Source organism: Betta splendens, chromosome 9 (assembly GCF_900634795.4).
Source record: "Betta splendens chromosome 9, fBetSpl5.4, whole genome shotgun sequence".
Taxonomy (NCBI): Eukaryota; Metazoa; Chordata; class Actinopteri; order Anabantiformes; family Osphronemidae; genus Betta; species Betta splendens.
Window position 1 is genome coordinate 29,288,852 of NC_040889.2, and position 27,469 is coordinate 29,316,320.

General features: G+C 44.4%; 1 protein-coding gene across 1 annotated transcript in view; it reads right to left on the minus strand.

Moving 5' to 3' along the window:
- Window positions 1-27,469, minus strand: part of fras1 (Fraser extracellular matrix complex subunit 1) — a 114,032-nt gene that overhangs the window by 42,862 nt on the left and 43,701 nt on the right. Inside the window, 13 exon segments of the mRNA XM_055511642.1 lie at window positions 525-810; window positions 4,079-4,219; window positions 4,381-4,521; window positions 4,629-4,769; window positions 5,890-6,036; window positions 6,210-6,356; window positions 7,290-7,445; window positions 11,975-12,121; window positions 13,733-13,873; window positions 23,336-23,500; window positions 23,573-23,713; window positions 23,992-24,132; window positions 25,027-25,170. Of these exon segments, the coding sequence (XP_055367617.1) occupies window positions 525-810; window positions 4,079-4,219; window positions 4,381-4,521; window positions 4,629-4,769; window positions 5,890-6,036; window positions 6,210-6,356; window positions 7,290-7,445; window positions 11,975-12,121; window positions 13,733-13,873; window positions 23,336-23,500; window positions 23,573-23,713; window positions 23,992-24,132; window positions 25,027-25,170 (2,038 nt within the window).

The window sequence follows — 27,469 nt, forward strand, 5'->3', positions numbered from 1 at the left end:
GAATGTGTTTAATAAGTGAATTGTGATTGTTGGGCCAGATGCTGGGCTTAAGTCCAAATGCACAGCTGCAGTAAAAGAGCTTCTGGATGAGCTTTGGATCTGACCATCTATACATATTAGCAGTCTCTTTAATCCTAAATGGCTTTCACAAAGATACTTATCTATAAACTGCATTTCTTTCCACATCGTCTAAAGCAGCTAAATTTAATCCACCTGCACTGTATTGTTGGGTTGATGAAAATGAACTTTCCAGTCGAGAAGCATTAATGAGACAGGTGCCAGGTACAGTAGGCATCTTAGATAATAAGCTAATAACATCAAATGTCAGGATACTTACGGCCTGAGCCGAATGTCAACTTTAAGATGACTTACTATTCATAAAGGTGTGAAAGCTGTGAAAGCAACAATGTTAAAAAAGATAAGGCAGATAAATGAACTTCTATGGACCTGAGGAGTTTCATATAAACTCCCTTATCTGCTCTTAAACATGTTCATGGGTCTAATTTACTGTCAGGTCCACTGACCGAGCTTTGTCTTTCTGATGTTCAAACCGGACCCGGGCAGACTTCAGATCCTCCCAGCTGAAGGTGTCGCCCCTGTTCAGCTCCCATCCTGCTTCTCCTTCTGCTTCCTGGGCTTTGAATACGACCAGTCGACCATTACTTGGGCCCTGCGTCAGCTGGAACACGAGCCGCTCCGCTGGGCTGTCTGGGTCCTTAACGTGAAGCAGGTTAGGAGGCAGAGGCATGAAGCCGCCCAGAGGAACCAGCAGGGAGCCGTTGACATAGAGGACAGGAGGACGGCTGTTGACTGAGGGGAGAAAGAACAATGAGACCATGCCCAGTTGTCACAGCACATCTGATTAAAATATGTAATAAAAAGGTCTCTCTAATTAGGAAAAACCTCTACAACAACATTATAACATTGTCCTGATTACTACAATACATTATATTGCTTTTTGAACCTTTTGATTGATCCAATTAAAAATAGAGCTGGACCCGTCTTTAGGTGGGAGGAGAGGACAGGAGCAGGTTATTAAGTGGAAGCAGAGAGGGAAAGCGGTCTGGGGAGACACACTCGCTGTGGGCTTTAATAGGAACCTGCTTTGTTAGGGAACTTTTTAAAGATCTCAGCTCGTTATCGCTCCTCTAATGATGCCAACAGGTTCTGAACAGCTCAAACCTTCAGCCACATAATTACACTATAATTAAAACAAATGAGAATATTTGTAGAATTTAAAACAGTAGTTTCTCTACATTTTTTCTGGGCTGGCAGTAAAAACAAAACGGTTTTGTTACAGATTAACTCAATTGATTAAAATTAATATTTTCACAAGAAGAAAGCATTTATCACAGAGGCAGCGTAATGAAGTCCCTTTATCAGAATAATCTTGTTATGATACAGAAGGGGGCTTCTACAGATCACCGGTGGCCGAAGTCCAGGACTCGTCTCATGAACAACTACTGTATTTCAAGCAGGTTACGAATAAACGCAGTACACTTCAGTAACAGCAAACATGAGGAACCTGGAGATGAGCTGGTACCAGACTGACAGATGAGGAGCACAGCTCTGGCTGCTACATGACTGACAGGTCATTAATTAGTGTGTCAGAACTGAAGGAGCAGTGGCTAAGCTTACAGAGTATTAACCTGCGTCATGTTTCCATTAGACAGATTTATCTCAGCTTAGAAACCTGCTTATTTGTATTCAGCAATCGACCAACAATCTTGGTTCGAGTATTGACTGTATCACTGAGCTGGTCTCAGCATCAGGTCTCACAAACTGTGCATTAGCAAATTCATATAATTGCTGATATTGAATTAATAAGAGCTGTAAATGGTGATAATTAACCCAATGCTCGGCTGTGGTTAAAGTGGCTGTTGCCTAGCAACAAATATGAATCTGTTTTGTTCTCACAAGAGAATACATGAGTCTGAGAACAAGTACGATAGTTAAAAAGAGACTATAGTATGAGGAGAAGACTGAGCTTATTTGCGACAGAACGATGGGAAACTAAACATATCATATCATCAACATAATAAAGATCAGCTCAGCTTCTACTTTCAGTACAGTAAATCATTACATGCACGTACGACATCACAGTAAAGGCTTCAACTGGCTGCTTTCTCTCCTGTGATTTCATGAGTCTCCTTTGACCTTGTAGGAGGGAATTAACTATGCATGAGCCTCTAGTTTCACATTCACGCCGTGTGCGACCTTCCTGCTGAGCCCCGCAAATTGCACAATTCAAAATAAAAAATCTATAGATAACAAATGTTGTACTTTCTTAATGCTCAGGAGCAAACAAAGGTTGATTAAAAATGCAAGCTTGATACAGAGCTAAATGTAAAAATGCTAAAAAAAAAAGCTAAATGCACAGCCCAGTGTGGTCTAGTCATGACTAGTTATGACAGTCTGATGACTAGTTATGACAGTCCGGTCTAGTCATGACTAGACTAGACTGTCATAACTAGTCATGACTAGTTATGCGGTCTGGTCTAGTTATGACAGTCCGATCTAGTCATGACTAGTTACGACAGTCTAGTCTAGTCATAACAGTCTGGTCTAGTTATGACAGTCTGGTCTAGTCATGACTAGTTGCGGAAGTCTAGTCTAGTCGTGACTAGTTATGACAGTCTGGTCTAGTTATGACACTCCGGTCTAGTCATGACTAGTTACGACAGTCTAGTCTAGTCATGACAGTCTGGTCTAGTTATGACAGTCTGGTCTAGTCATGACTAGTTACAAAAGTCTGGTCTAGTTATGACAGTCTGGTCTAGTCATGACTAGTTACGAAAGTCTGGTCTAGTTATGACAGTTGGTCTAGTCATGACTAGTTACGACAGTGTAGTCTAGTCATGACAGTCTGGTCTAGTTATGACAGTCTGGTCTAGTCATGACTAGTTACAACAGTCTAGTCTAGTCATGACAGTCTGGTCCAGTTATGACAGTCTGGTCTAGTCATGACTAGTTACAAAAGTCTGGTCTAGTCACAACTAGCTTTGACAGTCTGGTCTAGTCACAACTAGCTTTGACAGTCTGGTCTAGTCATGAACAGTCACGACAGTCTGGTCTGGTCATGACAGTCTGGTTTAGGCATGAATAGTTACGATAGTCTGGTCTAGTCACGACTAGCTATGACAGTCTGGTCTAGTCATGACAGTCTGGTTTAGTCATGACTAGTTACGATAGTCTGGTCTAGTCACAACTAGAAATGACAGCCTGGTCTAGTCATGACAGTCTGGTCTAGTTATGACAGTCCGATCTAGTCATGACTAGTTACGACAGTCTAGTCTAGTCATGACAGTCTGGTATAGTCATGACTAGTTACAAAAGTCTGGTCTAGTTATGACAGTTTGGTCTAGTCATGACTAGTTACGACAGTCTAGTCTAGTCATGACAGTCTGGTCTAGTTATGACAGTCTGGTTTAGTCATGACTAGTTACGACAGTCTAGTCTAGTCATGACAGTCTGGTCCAGTTATGACAGTCTGGTCTAGTCATGACTAGTTAGAAAAGTCTGGTCTAGTCACGACTAGCTATGACAGTCTGGTCTAGTCACGACTAGCTATGACAGTCTGGTCTAGTCATGACAGTCTGGTTTAGTCCTGACTAGTTACGATAGTCTGGTCTAGTAACGACTAGCTATGACAGTCTGTTCTAGTCATGAACAGTCATGACAGTCTGGTCTAGTCATGAGAGTCTGGTTTAGTCATGACTAGTTATGATAGTCTGGTCTAGTCATAACTAGCTATGACAGTCTGGTCTAGTCATGACAGTCTGGTCTAGTCATGACTAGTTACTACAGTCTGGTCTAGTTACGACAGTTTGGTCTAGTCATGACTAGTTACGACAATCTGGTCTAGTCATGACTAGTTATGACAGTCTGGTCTAGTTACGACAGTCCAGTCTAGTCATGACAGTCTGGTGTAGTTACGATAGTCTGGTCTAGTCACGACTAGCTATGACAGTCTGGTCTACTCATGACTACACATGACAGCCTGGTCTAGTCATGACAGTCTGGTCCAGTCAGGACTAGTCATGACAGTCCATCACACAAACGACTTGGCGTCACCTACCATTGCAGCTCCTGGTCTTCTGGTCAGCGTAGTATCCGTGCCCACAGTCAGGAGTGCAGTACCCCTCCATCAGGTAGGTGTTGTTGCGACAAGCTCGGCAGCTCCCCACCCCGTCACACAGCACACAGTCCGATGAGCAGGCTGAAGGAGACGAAGGAGCTCAGTGGGGCTTTAAGTAACACTGCATGTTTCTAGCCTCTAAGCCTTTGAAGCTTCCTGTCTGTAGGTTTCATCTTGATCTTGCTCTTTCCTTATCATTTAATAAATACAGAGTATCAGTAATTCAAAGTGTCAACTCTTACGTTTGCAGGTTTGAGATGAGGGATCCAGAAAGTGGTTCCTGCCGCATTCGAGCACACACTGGCCGAGGAGGGAGACGTGGGGGGGCCGGCAGTGCTGGCACTGTCCTGGACCGTCACACGCCAGGCAGTGGTCATCACAGGCTGCAGCACAGACACAGATCAGAAGGCATTCAGTGCAGACTGTGAGGACCAGCGGACTGGGACACACGCGTGACCACCCTGCAGCGGTGTGTTGCTGCTGGACTCACCGAGGCATCTGTCTCCGTCCCGGTAGGCGCCGGGGGAGCAGCTCTGAGCGCACACGCCGTCCTGCAGCACGTGGCCCTCCATGCACTGCAGGCAGTCTGTTCGCAGAGGGCCTCTGCAGGCGTTACAGGTCCAGTCACACTCTGGAACCAGTGCAGATACAGAGAACAGCGATGACTGCCATTAAAAGTGAGTGGATTTTACATCAGGCAATCACCTGCACATCTGTGCAGGATTTACTACACGCCATTAACAGCGGAGGGAAAATAAGCCACAATTACAACTAAACTCTGTTCACAGGAGCTTCTACAGTACTGTAGCTTTGTAGTAAATGTTCATACATTTGACTAAGGAGACAGTAACTATAATAACAGAGCTTAGTGTATGTTATATAAAATATGTGCAGCGACAGGAGAGTTAATCTATGGACCTTTTTACATGACACAAGTGTGCGAGACTAACACACTAACATCCTTTACAGCTCTCACACTAAATCAAATGGAGGCCAAAAGCTGAGTGAGGGTTTAATTGCTGGAATAAGATCTGATCAACTATAGTAAATGTGCTGCTGCTAGAAGCTCTGGGGGCACGAGAGACTCTCTGAGGGAGCTCTGAAGTTGCCCCGTGGCTGCGTACAAAGCTCCCAGAGTTTTCTGAAAGCACCTAAATGTGGAAAAAGGTTGGGGTGGATTATCCAGGTACAGCTGTGGCTGAGGGGAGATGAACACAGGCCGTGTGGCTGCACCGCTCCCAGTCTCACTGGGAATCACACTGTGCATTTAGCCACTAGCACTTAGCTTCGATGCTAATCCCATCAAATACATGGGGAATGCTTGTTCCACTTCAGGGGAAAGGTCCTTTGAAGATGCCTGAATAAATCTCATTGCTGCTGATAAAGGGAAAGTCTGTGGTGGCAGCTGTGAATTACTTCTGTGGAGTTGAGACACGACACAGAAGCTGTTTTGAGCTCAAAACCTTAAAGTTTCTAGCGTTAGATGCAGCAGGAAAATGAAGGCTAACATCTTAGTTGTGACTGGATGAAAGGGATTCGGGCCTTGGGGGTAATTAAATGACAATGACTTGACATATTTTTGTGATGGAAGTGACAACGTCAACCAGCTGGACAGGAAGCCTCTTGCTCATTTATCAGCTTCTCTGGGCCCTGATGTACACCTGAGGTACAACTCACCAACGTATGGAAACCCACAGTTGGTTCCATGACTGCCTTTTAGTCGGGCTGTGGGTGCAGAGGGCGGGACCTACCTCTGCAGGTGCGTGTTGTGGTGTTGAGGTAGTACTGATGGGCGCAGCTGTCGTACTGACATTCCCCGAACAGCAGCACCTTGGCCGGGTCGCGGCAGGAAGTACACACCCCTGCCGCATCACACGTCAGACACTGGCTGTCGCATGCTGCCACAGAGAAGAGGCTGAGGTCAGCTTTTACAGACGTGCACATCCGATCCTTCTGCTTTGTGTGCAGTAGACATTCGTGACACAGCTGAGCGGCTGCTTGCGACAAACACTCTGTAGTTACTGCTCCGGTTCATTACATCACTTCAATGCTGTGTCTCGGCCTCACGTACCCTGACAAACCCCGTGACCGTTGTCATAGTGACCTCTTGGGCATTTGGGAGCACAGCGCCCCGAGGACAGCAGGACACTGCTGGGGGGGCAGGAGGTACAGGAGAGAGGCCCGGCTGCACCGCAGGTCTGACAGGAGGGATGACAAGCTGGAAAAAAACAGCTTCAGCGTCTTTAACTGGAAAAACTAAATTATATTAACACAACGTTCATGCTGTAGACTGGTCTTTGTGTTTATATAGCTTCGTCTGATCCAACACATGGGACTTAATATAGTAATAATAATACAATTTTACATTTAGGTGCCCAGTAATGTTTTAGTATTTGTGCATCTCTTCGCCGTTTCACTTCTTTGTGTGTGACTGAGGCTCAGCCAAATGAGCCTCCTGAGGTTTTGCTCTCACAGCCTGAAGCTTCTTCTCACTCGGAATTTAAACGTGTGGATTTGCAGACCAGCAGCTGCTGCTGCTGCTGAACCACAGGCTGAGGAGTATGAAGGTGAGAAGGATAAAGAGTGGACAATGAGACACAGAGTAAAAATATAGTAAATACGTTTTAACACTAGGCAAATTTAAGAATTATTTACGAAGAATGGAGCCCAAAAAGAAAAATGCATGGATGTGAGTCAGGTGCTGCTAATCATCAGCCTTGGATTCATTAATCATTCATCACTATTTGCTTGTCTGGGGCATTTACGTACAAAAGGAAGCTGTTAACACAATAAACCCACATAAGCAACATTCTCAGACAAACATTTTTTGCTGCACATTAATCTGGAGGCTTTTCCAGTGATAAAGCGTTCTGTGGGTCAAATCTAGGGTCAAATGTGAGGCCAACTGTTCAACTGTTAAAGCAGGACAATGACCCAAGGCCCAGCACCACAACCAGCGTGTGTGAAGACGGGGTGAGGATGATGAGTGTGAGCATGATGAAGATAAGTGACGGCTGTTGCATTCAGGGTCTTCCATTCTACTGGTTCGTCCCATCACTTCTTTGAGTGATGCACAGTAACAGCTCGTGTGTTCTCTGCTGGTCAGCGGATCGTTGGACTCACTAAACCATCGTTTGTTGCGGTGCCTCACCGATGCAGGCTCCGTGCCAGGCGTAGTGGCTCTGAGGACACTGGGACACGCACTGATCTCCCAGCAGCCACGTCTTCGGCGCCTTACACCACAGACAAACGCTGCCGACGCCCGTCTGCAGGTCGGCTGTGCAGCGCTGGCAGTTGGAGGTGCACTCTGGGAAGAAGACACACAGAATGTCAGCATCGAGTCTGAAAGGTCAGCCAATCAGAGTCTCAGCTTCAGGTTCCTCCAGTGAAAATCTGTAAAAATCACAGATGTCAGATTATAAAGAACAGAAGACGACCAGTCAGCTGACGACTCTGCACAATAATTGGAAAACATTCATTTATTTATTCATTCATAAACGTCCAGACGATGAGTGAGTTTTAAAGCTACAATAACAATGCAAAAGAAAAGGCAAATCACAGTCAGTGACATGTTCTGAGGTCCTTTGTTAAAGCCTCTTCCCCTCACTTCCTTCTGCCCACAGACCCACATGTACCCAGGAAGGAGCAGAACAATCAGGGCGCCTCGGTGGCGTCTTATCTGTGAGTATCTGCTTTGTGTCTGAGCAGCGCAGCGGTGGGGACCGAGGGTTATCCGGCCATAACGGGACAGCGATCAGAGAACGACGGGCGCCGCAGGCGTCTGCAGATACAGACAGATCACATGGAGGTGGAAGGAACAAAAGACCTGCAGAGACTGTGATTAACCCAAACCAGAAAAGGAAAGCAGGAATTTAACAGTCAAACAGGAAGAGAATCATGTATATAAAATAAAAAGATGTGAAAATGTAGAACCAAAGCAGAAAGACGACGTCGCTGAAGAAGCAGGCTTTTTAGAGCCACCTGCTCTATTTAAGTCACTCACTCTGTTCAGGCTCACTGCAAAGAACATGGGCAGCGAGAGGTTTGATCAACACCACAACCTGCTGCAGTGGATGGAAAATGTTGACTACTAACGCTGCCGTCGAGCTTTGGCCACCAGAGCTTTAGGTGGAACACTGGACTGGACTGAACTGTCTGCACGGACGACGTTTAAAGCAGCCTCTGACCGTTTCTGCCTCTGGTTTCCTTCATCGAACACTTGAAGGAGTCAAACTCCAGACTGAATGTGCTGAGTCACTTCTGAAGCAGCGTAGGAGACAATGCATCACTTAAGCACAGAGAACTGTGCACGGAGGATCTGAGTATTAAACCCGGGTCTGTTCAGCGTAGGCCACACATGGAGGAGCTTCTCTCCTAGGGGCCGTCCTTCCACCACACTTCTAATGCTGCGTCTTTAGTGTTATCACCTCTACACGTCAACGTAATGTCTCCCACTCAGTTTACTCTGAGGAGAATGGAGCAGGAGGAAAGCGTTTGAAGCTGCAGGTACATGAATGCTGCAGAGAAGCTGTGTGGTCCTGCCATGCCGACGTCCTCCTGTCTAGACATGCTGCTCCACAAAGACGGGATTTACACACACAGCTATTAAAGAAGTCCTACTTTTGTTTTCATTTCCACGTTCTGGCTCCGTCTGGTGTTGGTGGGATAAGGATCAGTGTGGAGTCTGGCTGGGAGCCACCTCCTGCTGCATCACAACTCTGTGAAGAACACTGTCACTAATAGGTTTTTAAGGAGCCACAGCTTTGAGGAAGCGGTCACAATAATTAGTTCAGACACAAAGAGCTGCGCAATAATTACTCATCTTTACTAAGATTAGTAATTGTTAATCTCTTCATGACCTGGAATTATCCATCTGTGTTTTGCTTTAAAAGAAAAAGAAGCATTAACACATGCATTCAATTTATGTGCATTTAATAAAAAACTATTTGGAAAGCAAATATTTTCTTTGAGCTCTCTACAGAGAGCAGAGGTTGAAACAAGAGGGATCCTGCTGTATTTAAAAATTCCTCTCATGCAATTTTGATGAAAGGAATGTCTGCGGGGTAGATGGAGGATAAATGCATTAGATGAATATTAAACAAGCGCTAATCCTGATTTCTATTATCACGCCTCAGCACTGGAATGTTACTGTCTGCCTTTCTAAAAATAAATCAGATCCACGCAGAGCGTCCAGATTCACTCTAAAATTAGAAAGCAAAGGACGGATGAGACAACTTATTGTCTTCTCAAAACCAAACCTACAACAGTTAAATTATCCGTTTTGTTCTATTCAGCATGAAGGAATTACGAAGTTCAGCGGCTCTACACACGATGGCTAAATAAATATGCTGATCCGTTTTACTCCGGCTTTGAGCTTTTCTGTTAACCACCAAAAAGGCAATTAACAGGCAGTTGACTCATGGTTCCATTATATTGTGTTTACAGGAGAGGGACAAACCGGAGCCCGATGTCCTATGTGTTCACTATGCAAAGGTCAAAGAGCCAAAGTGACTGTGCCAAGCTTTTATAGGACAGAGGGAAAACGTGATCTGATTGCATTTATTTTGGTGTAAGCATCTTTTGTTTCTATGACAACACAGCCTCTCACAGACATGCGTGTCTATTTTAGGCCCCATATTTTGTTGAGTAACCGTCTTTGGCAGTTTAGAGCTCAGATCTGAATGTTTCCTCATCACTGACTCAAGATGTTTATTTCTTTACATCAGCATAAAAAACAAAGACAAGAGCGAAGAGGGTGAGATGGAGAAGCAGCACGTTGGCAGCAGCGTTAATCTCCCCCACAGCAGATGATGTTACTCCTCACATCTCACGCTTCCACTCAACATCCACCAATAAAGTCAAAGAATGTTACTGTTTTCAAGGCAATGCATTAATATTATTTCATAACATTATTACATTTACTTCAACCTGGAACTTGTTACATCCAGAATCCTGTTATTAACAAAAACGAGTCTACAATATATTGGCTGTTTATTAGCACGTCAGAGGTTTTCAGTTCACCACTTCCCATCATTTAGCCTGAGCTAATGTCTAAATCTTTGCCATCTTGCTAAGTAGGTCTAAGCTTCCTCAACACTGAGGATTATCACATAAAAAGTAGACGTTATCCATCTGAGCCAAGGAAACGAGGTAACTCAGCCAAAGAGAAGCAGCAACATCGCTGCCTTTTATTGGTATAAGATGCAGGATTCAGGATTCAGGCCAACAGCCTGAAAACAGACAGATGTTGGCATTTTAATAAAACCTGAGTTAAGAAGTGTCTGGAACGGCTGCTCATAACACGTATGTGACAACCAGATACGACGCCACTTAGTGAGACACCAGATGGGCTGCTGGGTGAACAGAGGTGAACCCGGAGGCTGTCACAACATGCAGAGCTACAAACATCATTAACCTCTGCCGGTTTCTTTTCTTTTCTTTGTGGAGCTTTATACAAGTTCAACGTGAAACATGGACCAGCTGAGAACGCCGGTTAAAAAACGCCAGTCGTTGCAGTGGAGCCAGGAGGTGGTGAGGCGGTTATAAGTGGAAACATGGTTCTGTAGGTCGGATTCAACAAGTCCGGCAGGACGTAGAGCTGAGGCGTGTGAGGTTCATGCATTAGGCCTGGTTAAGATGTCCTCACAACAATAGAAGCTCCAGCCTGCGTGTGTGTACGTCCTGTCCATGCACAAATGATGACCTGGCATTTCTGTGGCCCAGAAGAGCCACGAGGCATCTTTTATTAACTCCGCTTTGGCTGAGGTCGACCCATTTGAGATTTGACTGTGAGCGTTTGCATCTTCAAACATGCTTGTGCAGCAGTGTGTGTCTGTGCTTATGTAAATACAGTGTGTCATCACAGACTGTAATTAAATGTGTGCATCTCTTGTTTTCCCCGTTATCTCCTCACACAACAGTGTTTAATCTGCAAGCAGCCGTGCACATACGTAGAAACGAGAGGGAGCAGCTCCCCAACACAAACATCCAGTCCTACCTCTCCACTTATCTCCGGTTTAATAGTTTATCATACTTTGCTTGGCAAAGACAAATAGTATTTTTGTGAGATGTAAGATATCTCAGGCTACTGTTTATTAGCAAAGATCTAAAGAACACTTATCTTTACAGCAGAGTACGTTTCTCCAAAGGGCAAAAATACGGATTCTTTTAAAACACAACTTTAGGAGTTGCTAAGCAAAGAAAACAAAGCTGCATTTGTCCTTGTGCCGATTTATTTTAACTAACACATAAATATCCCAAGCTTCATTCACGTGGGATTAATGGGACTGAGTGTGGGTGGGTGCCACTCATACGGAAGCCAAAGACGAAAGCACCACTTACGTGACGGTAATCAAGGTTTCTTCAGCATCAACAAGCCAGAGATACAGCGGCTGCCTGTGCATCTGCAGAGCTGTGCTAAAAGCTAAGTTAACATCTTTTGATGAGCATGAGCAAAATCATGCCTAATTCATTTTGTTTATGGGACTTTATTCCAGACTGTAGGTTGATTCTATAACACAGAACACGACTCCAGGAATGGATTCAAAAACCAGATTAGGGTGAATTACGCTATTTTGATTTCAGGAGTAATTATTAGCAGGCAGGTAAAAGATGAGTCCCACACTCACTTCAGACAGGAAGAGCGTCCGATCACAGCAGGTCAAATTAAAATGACTCCTGCAGAGATACGAGCCCGTCGGAACAGAGCATCTATTTTGTAAAGGTTCATGAATTATGCAGGACCCACAGTCTGTGTTACGTCAGTGTATAAGTATGCAAGCGTCAGCGAGCTTCTATGTGCGTCTAAATCAGGACATCCAGATGCTCATGACTTACTGAGACACTCTCCTGTAGCGGCGTGGAGGAAGCGGCCGTCTGGGCAGCTGCTGGTGCAGTAGCCGCTCTGCAGGGAGGCCAGCACGGGGCAGGAGGTGCAGTCAGCCTGGGAGGGGCCGCTACAGGTCTGGCAGGAGGGGTGGCACGCTGGGGGGGAGAGCCCAAAGTCAAAGGAGCAAGAGGAGACGCACACAAACACATTTCACCTCCCACCACTCAAACCCGTCACTGGTACGAAACTGACTCCAGTCAAAGTTTACTCTCCTCAGGACAGAAATGCAATAGTTCAGGCTCTCAGTGCAGCTGCTAATGAGCCAATCACCACACCAGGGGAGAAGCCAAGCAACAAACAGACCCCATTTATTCAGGCATCTCAGGGGGAAATGCAATCTGAGCCCATTACTCTTCGTTAGCGTCCAGGCCTCCGTCTGCCGCTGCCGTTTGAAATACTCACCAAATCAAGCGTTCAATTCAACGGTTTGACCACGAGCTCAAGGTTTTAGTTTCCCACAAGATAAACAATAAGCGTCGTAAAGGCAAAGCTGGTAGATGGACGATAGGAAGGAGTCTTTTAGCTTCAAATGAGTTCAGAGACAAGGTAATAAATCTGAGCTGAGGAAGGAAGGTGGAGGTAAAGCAGGAGGAAGGCGGTGGTTGGATTGGTCTTACAGATAATAATAAGTCTGCAGGAACACAGACACAATTATTGAACACCTCTAACAACTGACCTGAAACCGCAGTGACACCGTCTTATAATGAATGGATGGTGGTGCAACATTAACTAAGGGAAACTAAGGCTGGAGCCTGGAAAAGTTGCTTTGGCCCAAAAAAAGGTCATCAAACTTTAAGAACTTCTTCTCCAACTACAATATCAAATTACAGCCTTAAAATTGGTTTGATTTCCCTGCACATATGAAGAAAACTCTGATTGCACCACTACCACATTTATTTTCATTGCATGTGCCAGAGAAGCACTTTGGAAAAGCTAATAAGTTTCTATGGGTCAAAGATGGTGAGTCAGAAATTGCAATGTGTTGCACCCGCTGCGGTTTATTCCAGATGAAAGTGAATCAGGGCACAGCTACAGGCCCTGAAAAGCAGCGAGCGAGTGGAGGAACAACAGCCTTCACTCGTCTTCCTGCCTCACAGCCTTTGATGACAGTAACAGCCTGTTCACTTCTTGAGCTGATCTTGTAAAAAAACAGCTACGTCTAAAAATGAAGGTCAATGTAAGACTAAAGAGAAGATTTGGGTTTAATTAGCAATAAATGGGGCCGTTAGAGGCTTGGGTGGAAGCGCGTGTGAGCGTGATCTGCGTGTGCGTTGCGTGTGAGATGAGCGTGAGCTGCGTGTGAGATGAGTGTGAGCTGCGTGTGCGTGTGAGCTGCGTGTGAGCGTGAGCTGCGTGTGCGTGTGAGCTGCGTGTGAGCGTGAGCTGCGTGTGCGTGTGAGCTGCGTGTGAGCGTGAGCTGCGTGTGAGCTGCATGTGCGTTTAAGCTGCATGTGCGTTTAAGCTGCGTGTGAGTGTGAGCTGCGTGTGCGTGTGTGCTGCGTGTGCGTTGCGTGTGAGCTGCGTGTGCGTGTGAGCTGCGTGTGCGTGTGAGCTGCGTGTGAGTGTGAGCTGCGTGTGAGTGTGAGCTGCGTGTGAGTGTGAGCTGCGTGTGAGTGTGAGCTGCGTGTGCGTGTGAGCTGCGTGTGCGTTGCATGTGAGTGTGAGCTGCGTGTGAGTGTGAGCTGCGTGTGCGTGTGAGCGCTCACCGTGACACTGGCCGTCCTGGACAGAGAAGCCCGGTGGGCAGCGAAGGACGCAGCGTCCCTGGTGCAGAGAGGACGGGGGCAGGCAGGAAGTGCAGCTGTCTGCAGACGGCCCAGAGCAAAGCCGGCAGGAGCCATGACACTCTGAAAGAAACACATCCACAAAACATCCATTGTGTGTCTGGACCTGCTTCAGTCTAAACTGAAAAGCCATCAGAGTGTGAACCTGTGTCTGAACCACTGGACGTCTCCTGGGACCAACCTCTGCTGAACCCTGCTGCTTCCCTATTGGCTGCGTGTGCCAGCTCAAAGCCAGCGTCACTCACACAGAACCAGCTGGGTCCGATAACATCAACATGAAACCTACACACGGACAACTTTAAGTACAACTAGAAAAAGTAATTTCTCGAGAAATTACGTGGGAGAGCTGATCTGCTGCCGCAACGATGACAAACGCTGATTAAGCTGCTGACGTCAAAAAGTTGACTACGTCCAAAAGTTGACTACGGCAAAACGATTAAAACGATGAAAACGATGAAAACGAGAAAACGACAAAGATTAAAACGATGACAAAAGATGGTGAATAAAAAGATGATGATTAAAAAGATGACCAAGGTCATACTATGACAATATTAAAGAGATGACAATGATTCAAAAGTTGACCAAGGTTAAAAGATGTCAAAGATTAAAAAGTTGACCAAGGTGCATTGTTGACAATCATAAATAAGCTGACTAGCTTTTTGATTTGAAGAAAGTATTTGTAAATAATTACCTAACTATGTAATAGTTTAATAACTATTAAAAATTTACCAGTCAGAATCAAATATCTTGCCATTTAGGGTAATAAATTACATTGGTGCTTTTATTTTGAAGGGATTTAGAGGTTGTGTGTGAGTTATTACTAAACTATAAAATAGTCATTAGATAGTCATAATTTATCATTCAATAGCAAGAATAGCCCTATTAAAGCAAAAGATTTAGATTAAGCCCTTTCAGAATAAAAGCACCCTAATAAGTGTGAGTGGTTATTTACTGAACTCTAAAGTAGTCTCATTAACGATTGGTAAGTATTCAGAACCAGAAATTTTCTAATCAATCTTGCCATTAAAGGTAATAAATTGTAATTGGTGCTTTTATTTTGAAAGGATTTAGAGGAAATGTGTGGGGGGTAATAGCTTAGCTGTCAATTAGTCTTTAAATAATCATAATTACCCATTCAAAGGCAAAAACAGTGCAGTTAAAGCTAATAATTGGCATTGGTGCTTTTATTTTGAAAGGATGTAGAGGAAGCATGTGTGGGTAATTACTAAACTGTTAATCTATCTTTAAATAGTCATAATTACCCTACTAAAAGCAGAAATACTGCTTTTAAAGCTAATTATTTGGCTTGGTGCTTTTATTTTAAAGGATTTTAGAGGAAGTGCGTGCTTAATTACTACACAATCCAATAGTGTAGTTGCTAATCAGTAACAAGCATGGACTGCTCTGTACACTGAGCATCAGCAGTTTGACCTGTCAGTCAAATCTGCAGCTGCGCCGTCGCCATGGAGACGAAAGGCGGGAATCAGGCTCACTCTGCTCTGTAAAAGCAGAGTTTCACCCTGTATAAACAGGCTCGTTCCAGCTAAAGCATAATAGTTATCACAAAAATTATTTCATTTTACGAGTCCCAAGGCTTCAATGGCAAATGGTGTGAGTTTTATGTTTAAGGACAAAAGCTTGTAGCCACAGTGGCAATTTCAAAATATGTCTCCTCTGTTTTTCTCCCCAGACGTCTGCCGAAAATTATCATTAGAGTCTATGGGAGAAATTTCAGGGATGTCTCTGCGCTTTGAGGTTGATAGCGACTAAAGTATAGGTCTGAGGGTATATCCAGACACATCATTAGAAAGAAGACAAGTATGACTACGATTTATTGAAGTAATTACCGTTGATAGAGTAAAAATTGTGGCTGTAGTGACAAGTTAAAGACAGAAGTTCTGTCTTAAAAAAGCGCACCTTCTCACTGTAGCTGTGACATCACGCACTCTAACTGACCCAATACACACTAATGGAAAAGCTGAAAATTAACAAAAACCACACGATATTTAAACGCTCACGAGTCAAAAAGTATAGAAGATACGACAACGCTGATTTACGAGCAGAAAGTTGAGCGATGATGGACGCTTTTGAAGTGAAATGACGTTTCTACGCCAAAGTATGACGATGATAGACGCTGATGAAAAGAGGGAAGTTGACAAAAAGTTTAACGATGATTCCCATAGACGACCATTATAAAAAAACGATGAAAAAAGTTGAATAACGTTAAAAGTTGAAAAGCTGAAAACATAAAAGTAATAGCCCACATCTCCTAAAGATGACACACGTTTAGAAAGTTGAACGACGATTCTACGATGAAGCGTTAAAAAGTAGATAGCAATCAAAAAAAGGGCGGAATAAGTAGAAGAAAAATAACTAGAAAAAGTAATTTCTCGAGAAATTACGTGGGAGAGCTGATCTGCTGCCGCAACGATGACAAACGCTGATTAAGCTGCTGACGTCCAAAAGTTGACTACGGCAAAACGATGAAAACGATGAAAACAAGAAAACGTTGACAAAGATTAAAACGATGACAAAAGATGGCGATCAAAAAGATGATGATTAAAAAGATGACCATGGTCACACTAAGACAAGAGTAAAAATATGACAATGATTCAAAAGTTGACCAAGGTAAAAAGATGTCAAATATTAAAAAGTTGACAATCATGAATTAGCTAACTAGCTTTTTAATTTGAAGAAAGTATTTGTAAATAATTAAATAATAAATAAAAATAAAATAATAGCAAATAAAAATAATAGTTTAATAACTATTAAAAAATTTTACCAGTCAGAAACAAAAATCTTGCCATTTAGGGTAATAAATTACATTGTTGCTTTTATTTTGAAAGGATTTAGAGGTTGTGTGTGAGTGATTACTAAACTATAAAATAGTCATTAGATAGTCATAATTTATCATTCACTAGCAAGAATAGCCCTATTAAGCAAAAAATTTAGATTAAGCCCTTTCAGAATAAAAGCACCCTAATAAGTGTGAGTGGTTATTTGCTGAACTCTTAAATAGTCTCATTAAAAATTGGTAAGTATTCAGAACCAGAAATGTTCTAATCATCTTGCCATTAAAAGGTAATAAATTGTAATTGGTGCTTTTATTTTGAAAGGATTTAGAGGAAAATGTGTGGGGGGTAATAGCGTACCTGTTAATTAGTCTTTAAATAATCATAATTAACCATTCAAAGGCAAAAACAGTGCAGGCTAAAGCTAATAAATTGCATTGGTGCTTTTATTTTGAAAGGACGTATAGGAAGCATGTGTGGGTAATTACTAACTGTTAATGTATCTTTAAATAGTCATAATTACCCATCTAAAAGCAGAAATATTGCTATTAAAGCTAATTATTTGGCTTGGTGCTTTTATTTTGAAAGGATTTAGAGGAAGTGTGTGCTTAATTACTACACAAATCCAATAGTGTAGTTGAGTAATCAGTAATAAGCATGAAACTGCTGCCTACACTGAGCATCAGGAGTTTGACCTGTCAGTGAAATCTGCAGCTGCGCCGTCGCCATGGAGACGAAAGGCGGGAAAATCAGGCTCACTCTGCTCTGTAAAAGCAGAGTTCACCCTGTATAAACAGGCTTGTTCCAGCTAAACCATGATAGTTTATCACAAAAATTATTTCATTTTACGAGTCCCAAGGCTTCAATGAGCAAATGGTGTGAATTTTATGTTTGAGGACAAACGTTTGTAGGCCACAGTCGCAATTTCAAAATATGTCTCCTCCTTTTTTTTCTCCAGACGTCTGCCAAAAATTATCATTAGAGTCTATGGGAGAATTTCAGGATCTCTCTGTGCTTTGAGGTCGATAGCGACTAAAGTATAAGTCTGAGGGTAAAGCCAGACACATCATTAGAAAGAAGACAAGGATGACTACGATTTAGTGAAATAATTACGTTGATAGAGTAAAAATTGTGGCTGTAGTGACAAGTTAGAGACAGAAGTTCTGTCTTAAAAAAGCGCACATTCTCACTGTAGCTGTGACATCACCGCACTCTAACTGACCCAATACACACTAATGGAAAAGCTGAAAATTTAACAAAGCCACACCATATTTAAACGTTCACGAGTCAAAAAGTATAGAAGATACGACAACGCTGATTTACGAGGAGAAAGTTGAGCGATGATGGACGCTTTTGAAGTTGAAATGACGTTTCTACGCCAAAGTATGACGATGATAGACGCTGATGAAAAGAGGGAAGTTGACAAAAAGTTGAACGATGATTCCCATAGACGACCATTATAAAAAAACGATGAAAAAAGTTGAATAACATTAAAAGTTGAAAAGCTGAAAACATAAAAAGTAATAGCCCACATCTCCTAAAGATGACACACGTTTAGAAAGTTGAACGACGATTCTACGATGAAGCGTTAAAAGTAGATAGCAATCAAAAAAGGGGCGGAATAAGTAGAAGAAGAATAATAATAATAACTAGAAAAAGTAATTTCTCGAGAAATTACGTGGGAGAGCTGATCTGCTGCCGCCAACGATGACAAACGCTGATTAAGCTGCTGACGTCAAAAAGTTGACTACGTCCAAAAGTTGATTACGGCAACGCGATGAAAACGAGGAAAACGTTGACAAAGAATAAAACGATGACAAAAGATGGCGATTAAAAAGATGACCAATGTCATACTAGGACAAGATTAAAATATGACAATGATTCAAAAGTTGACCAAGGTAAAAAATATATCACAGATTAAAAAGTTGACCAGAGTGCATTGTTGACAATCATAAATAACCTGACAAGCTTTTTAATTTGAAGAAAGTATTTGTAAATAATTACCTGTGTAATAGTTTAATAACTAGTAAAAATTTACCAGTCAGAAACAAAAATCTTGCCATTTAAGGTAATAAATTACATTGGTGCTTTTATTTTGAAAGGATTTAGAGGTTGTGTGTGGGCGATTACTAAACTATAAAATAGTCATTAGATAATCATAATTTATCATTCAATAGCAAGAATAGCCCTATTAAAGCAAAAGATTTTAAATTTAGCCCTTTCAGAATAAAAGCACCCTAATAAGTTTGAGTGGCTATTTACTGAACTCTAAAAGTAGTCTCTATAACGATTGGCAAGTATTCAGAACCACAAATTTTCTAATCAATCTTGCCATTAAAAGTAATAAATTGTAATTGGTGCTTTTATTTTGAAAGGATTTAGAGGAAATGTGTGGGGGTAATAGCGTAACTGTCAATTAGTCTTTAAATAATCATAATTACCCATTCAAAGGCAAAAACAGTGCAGTTAAAGCTAATAATTGGCATTGGTGGTTTTATTTTGAAAGGATTTAGAGGAAGCATGTGTGGGGTAATTACTAAACTGTTAATCTATCTTTAAAAAGTCATAATTACCCATCTAAAAGCAGAAATACTGCTATTAAAGCTAATTATTTTGGCTTGGTGCTTCTATTTTGAAAGGATTTAGAGGAAGTGCGTGCTTAATCACTACACAATCCAATAGTGTGGTTGACTATTCAGTAACAAGCATGGAACTGCTCTGTACACTGAGCATCAGCAGTTTGACCTGTCAGTCAAATCTGCAGCTGCGCCGTCGCCATGGAGACAAAAGGCGGGAAAATCAGGCTCACTCTGCTCTGTAAAAAAGCAGAGTTTCACCCTGTATGAACAGGCTTGTTCCAGCTAAACCATAATAGTTATCACAAATATTATTTCATTTTTCGAGTCCCAAGGCTTCAATGAGCAAATGGTGTGAATTTTATGTTTGAGGACAAACGTTTGTAGCCACAGTCGCAATTTCAAAATATGTCTCCTCTGTTTTTCTCCCCAGACGTCTGCCGAAAATTATCATTAGAGTCTATGGGAGAATTTCAGGATCTCTCTGCGCTTTGAGGTCGATAGCGACTAAAGTATAGGTCTGAGGGTATATCCAGACACATCATTAGAAAGAAGACAAGTATGACTACGATTTAGTGAAGTAATTATGTTGATAGAGTAAAAATTGTGGCTGTAGTGACGAGTTAGAGACAGAAGTTCTGTCTTAAAAAAGCGCACCTTCTCACTGTAGCTGTGACATCACACACTCTAATTGACCCAATACACACTAATGGAAAAGCTGAAAATTTAACAAAAACCACACGATATTTAAACGCTCACAAGTCGAAAACTATAAAAGATACGAGGACGCTGATTTACACGGAGAACGTTGAAAGATGATAGACGCTTTTGACGTTGAAATGACGTTTCTACGCCAAAGTATGACGATGATAGACGCTGATGAAAAGAGGGAAGTTGACAGAAAGTTGAACGATGATTCCCATAGACGACCATTATAAAAAAACGATGAAAAAAGTTGAATAACGTTAAAAGTTGAAAAGCTGAAAACATAAAAAGTAATAGCCCACATCTCCTAAAGATGACACACGTTTAGAAAGTTGAACGACGATTCTACGATGAAGCGTTAAAAAGTAGATAGCAATCAAAAAAAGGGCGGAATAAGTAGAAGAAGAATAATAATAATAAAGACCGAAGATAACAATAGTGTGAGAGCTGTTCAGCTCTCCCACTAATAAAGACCGAAGATAACAATAGTGTGAGAGCTGTTCAGCTCTCCCACTAATAATAAAGACCGAAGATAACAATAGTGTGAGAGCTGTTCAGCTCTCCCACTAATAAAGCTTAGAAAAACAATACAGTGAATGCTTTGCAGCATTCACTGTGATAAAGAGCGAAGATCTCAATAGTGTGAGAGCTGTTCAGCTCTCCCACTAATAAGTAACTGAACCTCCAGAGAAGCGTTCATCCGTCTGACATCACCTCACATCCTCCAGACAGCGTTCCAGTCAGAAAAGAACATCAACAAAAAACAAACACGGTTCTTAGGAGGCTTCAAATGAACAGGTTAACAGGCCAACGTCAACCTGAGCTGGACAGTGCTGCAACATTCCCTGCTTGTCTTCATCCCAGCTCCACCTGCAGCGTTTAGCGTCCGTGTCCACAAACAGCTGAGCTACATGAGCGCCGAATGCTGCTGCTGTGTGTGTGTGTGCATGTGACTTTATTAGCATATAGAACTGAAGCACATGTATGCTTATAATTTTTCTGACTCTTTCACAGAGCTGTCAGCTGGATCTGGGACTTGTACACACTGTTCGACAGCCACTGGCAAGAAATGATGCTGCTCTACCTGTGCCAGTACTGCTGCAGTGTGTGTGTGTGTGTGTGTGCGCGCGTGCGTGCGTGCGTGCGTGCGTGCGTGCGTGTGTGTGTGTGTGTGTGTGTGTGCGCGTGCGTGCGTGCGTGCGTGCGTGCGTGCGTGTGTGTGTGTGTGTGCTATACCGTCTCCTACGTAAACATTCCCCCTGTGGCATCGTGTCAGTGTCAGAACAAGGACTTCGTAAAGTCACTGGTGTCAGCTGGAGTCATGAGTCTGGCGTCTCGTCATCGCCTCCACCTGCCTCCAGCTGCTTAATTGGTTAGTTGAGATGGGAAGACATCAAATGCGTTTCCATGATTAGGTTTCCTGCCCACCAACAACTCTGTTAAACACGGCACCTTGGTCCCCTCTGTGTAGTATAAACAGGCACTGGGCTCATGCTGTCAAACACGAGGCTCGAGCACCGTTCATGTTGAGCAAAGAGGCAAACACACACTCAGCGTCAGTTTCATTGTGGGAATGAAAAAAGCCTCCATCACAAAGATGCCAGGTCTGAATCACGCCTCCGGGTCGGAGCCGATCCGCTCAGAGGACCTTTAAAAGGACGAGGCATCTGCTCCTCTCACTTCAGCATTGATGTTTGTCTTCTCACGTCCACATCCACCGTACGAAGTGACCGAACAAATGAATGCGATCCAATGCTTGTTGTAATGTTTTCTCTAACGTCGTCTGTAACGGTGCCCACTCACCAAACACCGGTCAACGCCTACGTCGGTGCTGTCTGCGGTGTCGGCTCAGGTCCGTCTGCTGAGCAGGATTAAGCCTCCTACACACACTGTCTGAGCCTCAGCACGAGGGCTGCTGACGGAGAGGACGGGGCTTCGCTGCGTCTGACGGCCCATCAGCTGTAGGTGAGCCAGACGCTGGGTCCGCTACGTTTCACTCTGCTGGTTCTACAGGACACTCTGTGCCGAGGTCCGTCCCCAGACGCACACCTGGACCCCCTGAGCCACTGAGCCATTCCTACTACTACTGACCACAAATCAGTCAGACAGAGGTCTGTTACCAAATTCTGACTGTATTTCAAGTATACTCAGATTTTAAGAGAAGGAGCCCAACCTTCACCACACAGGACGCTGCTGTTGAGGCTGATAAAGGCCACAGAATGTTTAGCTCCCTCAGTCCCTGAACGTCTTCCACAGATGACACTGCTCTGACTCAGACACGTCTGCATCATCATCTCTGGTCTCTACTTTCACGTCTGTGCAGGCGCCGCTCTTATTGCAGGTGGACGCGTGAACCCGCTCCGGCCGCACGGTTCCAGCGCCGGTCCTGTGCCATCACACAGATGAATGGGTGTTGGAGGACACAATCCAACTACTCCTCATCAATTTGTAATTGCCTCCTCCTAGATGATTAAGGAAATCCAATATTGCTAACGGCTATTCAATCCGAGGTTAAATAAACAAAGTTTGGCTGGAGCCTGGTCTGCCTGGATCTGCGGTGAGGAGACAAATCATGCTATTAACTGAATAGCTTTAGGCTCAGGATGCTTTAAATCAAAGTGAAGGAGAGTTAAGACCACCCACGACACCATCGTTTTTTATAAGAAGGAGCAAACAGGCAGCAAATATCCACTAATAAAACTCTTGACGCTGTTGATTCTTTTTGTCGCCGCTGAAGAGAATCCAAACAACAAACCTCTAGGAAACCGTCAAGAATGTTTCCTCTGTCACGCTCTGTCCTCACCTCCTCACACAGCACGGGATTTGTGGAGGAAGCATCAACAGAGGCAACCAATTAAAATGTTTGCTCAGGGGCCGAGGAACCGGCAGCCAAGAGGGAACTACAAAGACGCCCTTTACGGCAGCCTGTAATTGATGGCGTTCACTGAAGCTCAGTCGCACAAACAGCTGCTGAGTGACAGCAGACAGACTGAAGACTCCTCGTCTTTAAACCTCGTCACTCCACGACTCACAGTCCCCGTTTGGAATTCAAGTCAGGGAAAGCGGCAGCATCCAACCCCCCACATCCAATCCAGCTCCCAGCTCCTATGATTAATAATAGTGGGACCCAATAGAAAGGGCTGCTATTGTATTTTTATTTCCCAGGAGTCTACAAGCATCTTCAGTACAAAACATGGACATAACGCTGCACACGCCTACAAACACGAAGCTCTGTATAATCCATTTTAGGAGGTGCTGTTCCTTCTGTTTCCTACACAGGAAGCGTGAGAGCACCAGGAGAAACCCACATGTCCCCAACAAAACTCACCTCTGCCCTCTGCAAGTCTCTAACATGGCCTCTGGGCCTCGACAAAGCCTGAAGTGCCTGAACCTTGAACTTGCTGATGCTGAGCTGTGAGTCAAAGCAGCAGCAGCCGTTCAGACATCCTCACCTCTGCACGTCTGCTCGTCGTCCAGGAAGCTGAGCTCCGGGCACGCGGCCGTGCACACGCCGTGGAGCTGACCGGACTGCGGCAGGAGAACCTCCTCCGGTTTGAGGCAGAGGACGCAGTCTGAGGCCAAAGGACCCACACATGAACGGCAAGAGGGGTGACAGTCTACAGGAAGGAGAGGTGAAAGGTCAAAGGGCAGACTGGACATATGCTATGACATCACAGGCGCCTGCTTACTGTGGCAGCTGTTGTCCATGGAGTACAGGCCCTCACCACAGGCCTCCACGCACTGGCCCAGGTGCAGCAGAAGCCCAGTGGCACACAGGGAGCACTGGGACACAGAGGGGCCCCAGCAGGAGGCACATGAGCTGTGGCAGGCTGAGGAGGAGCACAGGAGAACTCAGCTGTGGGAGTCAGGGGTCAACGTCTGCACAGCCGCAAACCTCTCACCTTCTACAATTATACACCGAGCAAAGGTGTTCATTAAAAATGAAAGAAATGTGTTATTATTAGAAGCTCACATGAAAAACCAGCAACTGAAGTTAAAAATATAAATAAAGGTCAATTAAAAGTATTTGGAATAAATGAATGGAAACATGCTTCAATTACAAAATCTGTCTCCACGACAGACAGGCAAACTGGGAGCACGGCTCTACCTCTGCATCTGCTGTGCTTGTCCATGTATTGCTGGGGTGGGCAGTGGGCAATACATTTCCCATGATGCAATGCAATCCCTGCTGGGCAGCTCATGCACTTGGGATTATCAGGGAAGCAAGAGGCACAGGAGGAGTCGCAGGCTGTGAACCAGGGAATGAACATGTTAATGGATGCACCATCTTCACCCAAACACCTTAGTCCTGATCTGATTCACCACCAACACTGTGTTTACGACGACAGAACAACAGGAAGTAAACCCATGACATGTTGCCGCCTACACATTTCTACCTGCTGTTTGCGTGTGTCTGTTTTCTGACATGGTCAAACAGATCTCAACCTGGGCTAAAATCAGTAAAAGCTTCTCCCAGCGCATCCTTCAGGCGACAACAAAGGGAACCTATTAAATCTAATCCCAGAAACCCTGTGGAGAAACTTCTACAGTTAAGAACCGTCAGCTCTCTACAGATGTTGACATTTTAAACCAGACCTCAAAGCAGAAACTGGCAAGTTCTAATGGATGTGACCTTTTTCCAGAAAGTTCCCTGGGTTTTGACATTTTCTAAAAGCTCGCTGCTCACTGAGAGCTTCGACTCCTCCACGTGAGCGGCAGGAGAGACGTCTCAAAGCCTGTGCCCTCAGGGAGGTCTATTCTGGAGCCGCTTCATCTTGACACTCAGAAATAGAAAGCATCCATATTCATACAGGAGCTCTTTATCCTACGTCCTCATTAGTGAAGAGAGAACATCTAATTATTGTTTTTATGTCTGCTATCTCTGGCTACTGCTGACTGATCATTTTGAGGAGCTCAGCGGGGGGGGGGCAAAAACAAGCCCCAGCTTCCCGTCACTAACGACCAGAGGCTGATCTGCTGCTGGCGCTGGCTGCTGAGCTGCACACTCAGGTCCTGAGAGTCAGTAAAGGTGGAGAAAAGCCACCTCATCTGCAGGTTAGCGTCACTGCTGCTGCTGTGTGAGGTTTCCAGTGGGTTTCCCTGTGCTGCTAAAAGGAGAGAAGTAGATTTTAGTCAGCGTTACCGTAGCAGACGCCGTCCTGACTGTAGAAGCCGGCGCCGCAGTCGGAGACACATTCTCCGTGTTTAAGCAGGAAAGTCGGGTCAGAACATGACACGCAGTCCCGGTGGCTCGGCCCGCGACACTCTGAGCACGACTCACGGCAGCCTGGTGGAATGAATGGGAACAGATCAGAGGAATCTGTGTCAACGCAGCACACGTGCAACAAATACTGCTCCATGTTTCACTGTTTTCATCCATGTTTCAACGGATCACACAAACCCTCTGCATTCATCAAGCACAAATATAAAGCAGACATAATTAATGCGGGACGCAGCAAGTGAATTAGAGATTTCACAGCGTGTGTGTCTGCGTGCGTGTGCGTGCGTGTGTGTGTCCGTGCGTCTGTGTCTGCATGCGTGTGTGTGCGTGCGTGCGTGCGTGCGTGCGCGTGTGCGTGTGTGTGTCCGTGCGTGCGTGCGTCTGTGTCTGCATGCGTGTGTGCGTGTGTGTGTCCGTGCGTCTGTGTCTGCATGCGTGTGCGTGCGTGCGTGCGTGCGTGCGTGCGTGCGTGCGCGTGCGTGTGCGTGTGTGTGTCCGTGCGTGCGTGCGTCTGTGTCTGCATGCGTGTGTGTGCGTGCGTGCGTACGTGCCTGCGTGCGTGCGTGTGTGTGCTACGACTCATTCATCTGCGTTGTTCCTGAACTGAGGCGAGGTTGCTGTGCAGCCCTGAGAAGCTGAAGGATCCTCCATGAATCCTTCGCTAACAGATTCCTCTGGGGCCTGAGGAGCCTGTAGCTTCAACTATTCTGGAGATTTGAGTTTGTTCATTAGATCTACAAAGCACCAACCTTTAAAGACGATGTTTTAGGAGTCGTAAAACAAACTAGTGAATACGTCCCATTTGCTCTGTGCTTCCTACAGTCAGATAAAAGGACATGAAGAGGTGCTCTAATAACACAGGCCTGTTTAAACCTGTAGGAAAGCGCCACCCGAGGAGAGACTCATTAATTTAATCAGCACCACTTAAGAAATGTTGATGAAATCTCAGCCGATCACAGAGAGACATCAGATGTTAATCAGATTCGTTCTCACAGTCGTTGCTGAAGTGGCCTGTTCTTCCCACGCACGGATTCTCCTCAGGTAGAAAAATGATCTGGTCTCAATCTGTCCTCACGGTTATTGTCAGGAAAACACGCTGGAACGAGGAACACAAGCTTCTGCTCTTTAATCCAGCGCAAAACCCTGTTCTCTGCTGTTACCACTTGTTCGAGTTGTGGGTCCATGAACGCAGCCTGAATCATTAACATTTAGCCTCTTAGCTATAAATGTTCACTTTAGTGTCTACTTGTCAAACACTTTGTTTTAACTCAACACGACGAGAGCAGCTCATGTAGAAAAAGGCATCTCTTTTTGGGAATTCTGGTCAAATCCATCATGTGGGAGCGTTTTTCTTCTCACTGCATCAGCGTCTGAGACAAACACCAACTTAAAACCAATTTACTCCTGAGCTGTTATGACACTCAGCGCTACAAGCAAAGATAATAATGGCCAAATTACCAGAACTCTGAATCTGTCATATGCAAAGTTTGGCTGCAGATTTTTAAGTGGCTGCATTTTCCTGAAGAGCTTTATTCCAGTCAGGTCTATTTGTTTCAGTGTAACTTGGTCAAAAGCCCACGCACAGCTTCATTCCTACTGTATATTAGACGCATGCATCCAGAGCAGCAGCTGCCTGGACGGCTTCTTAAGGCCTGCCTGTATTTACAGGACCAGCACCAACAGGCCTGAGCTGCTGGGAGACGACGGCTGTGACAGGCAGACTCCAGGCTCCAGGACTTCCTGTCCCACTTTGGAATTTTTATGCAGCTCAGCTCTTCCTATTTTCTTGTCATCCTCCTCCTGTCAGTCTCTCTCTCCCTGACAGTCTCTTCTGTGTCCTCGCCTCAGCCCTCTAGCCTTTCAGCTTCACACTGGGATTCCTGTCATCTCGCTCTCTGTTTGTGGGAGGGTTTGTTTCTCTCTCTGAATCCTAACTTTTTCTACTCACCCCCATCTTCAATTTTAATGTTTTGCTTTCTAGCCGCTTTCGTCTGTGTCTGAGGAGTCCAAAAAAGGGTCCATGGCTCCTCTGGTTGCTCAGTGCAGACGCAGGCATTTACTAGGAATCATTTCTATTACACATTAGGCATCTTCAGCCCCTGTCCTTCGTTTCTCTGTCAAATGGTAGTTGATAATACAGACATGAGCATCAGGAAACTGGAGGCCGGTGCTAGAGAAGCGCTGCCTCCACCCCAACATGAACCCAACGCTGACAATAACCCTCTAAAAGGCTCAAAACGGCTAAAATATCGTCACAACACACATTTCATCATAATTTGTCCCTACAGGAAATAAAGTTGTGTGCATTCACACACACACACACACTTGAAAGCGGTTGTAGGCAACAAGGGGATTACACGTCCTT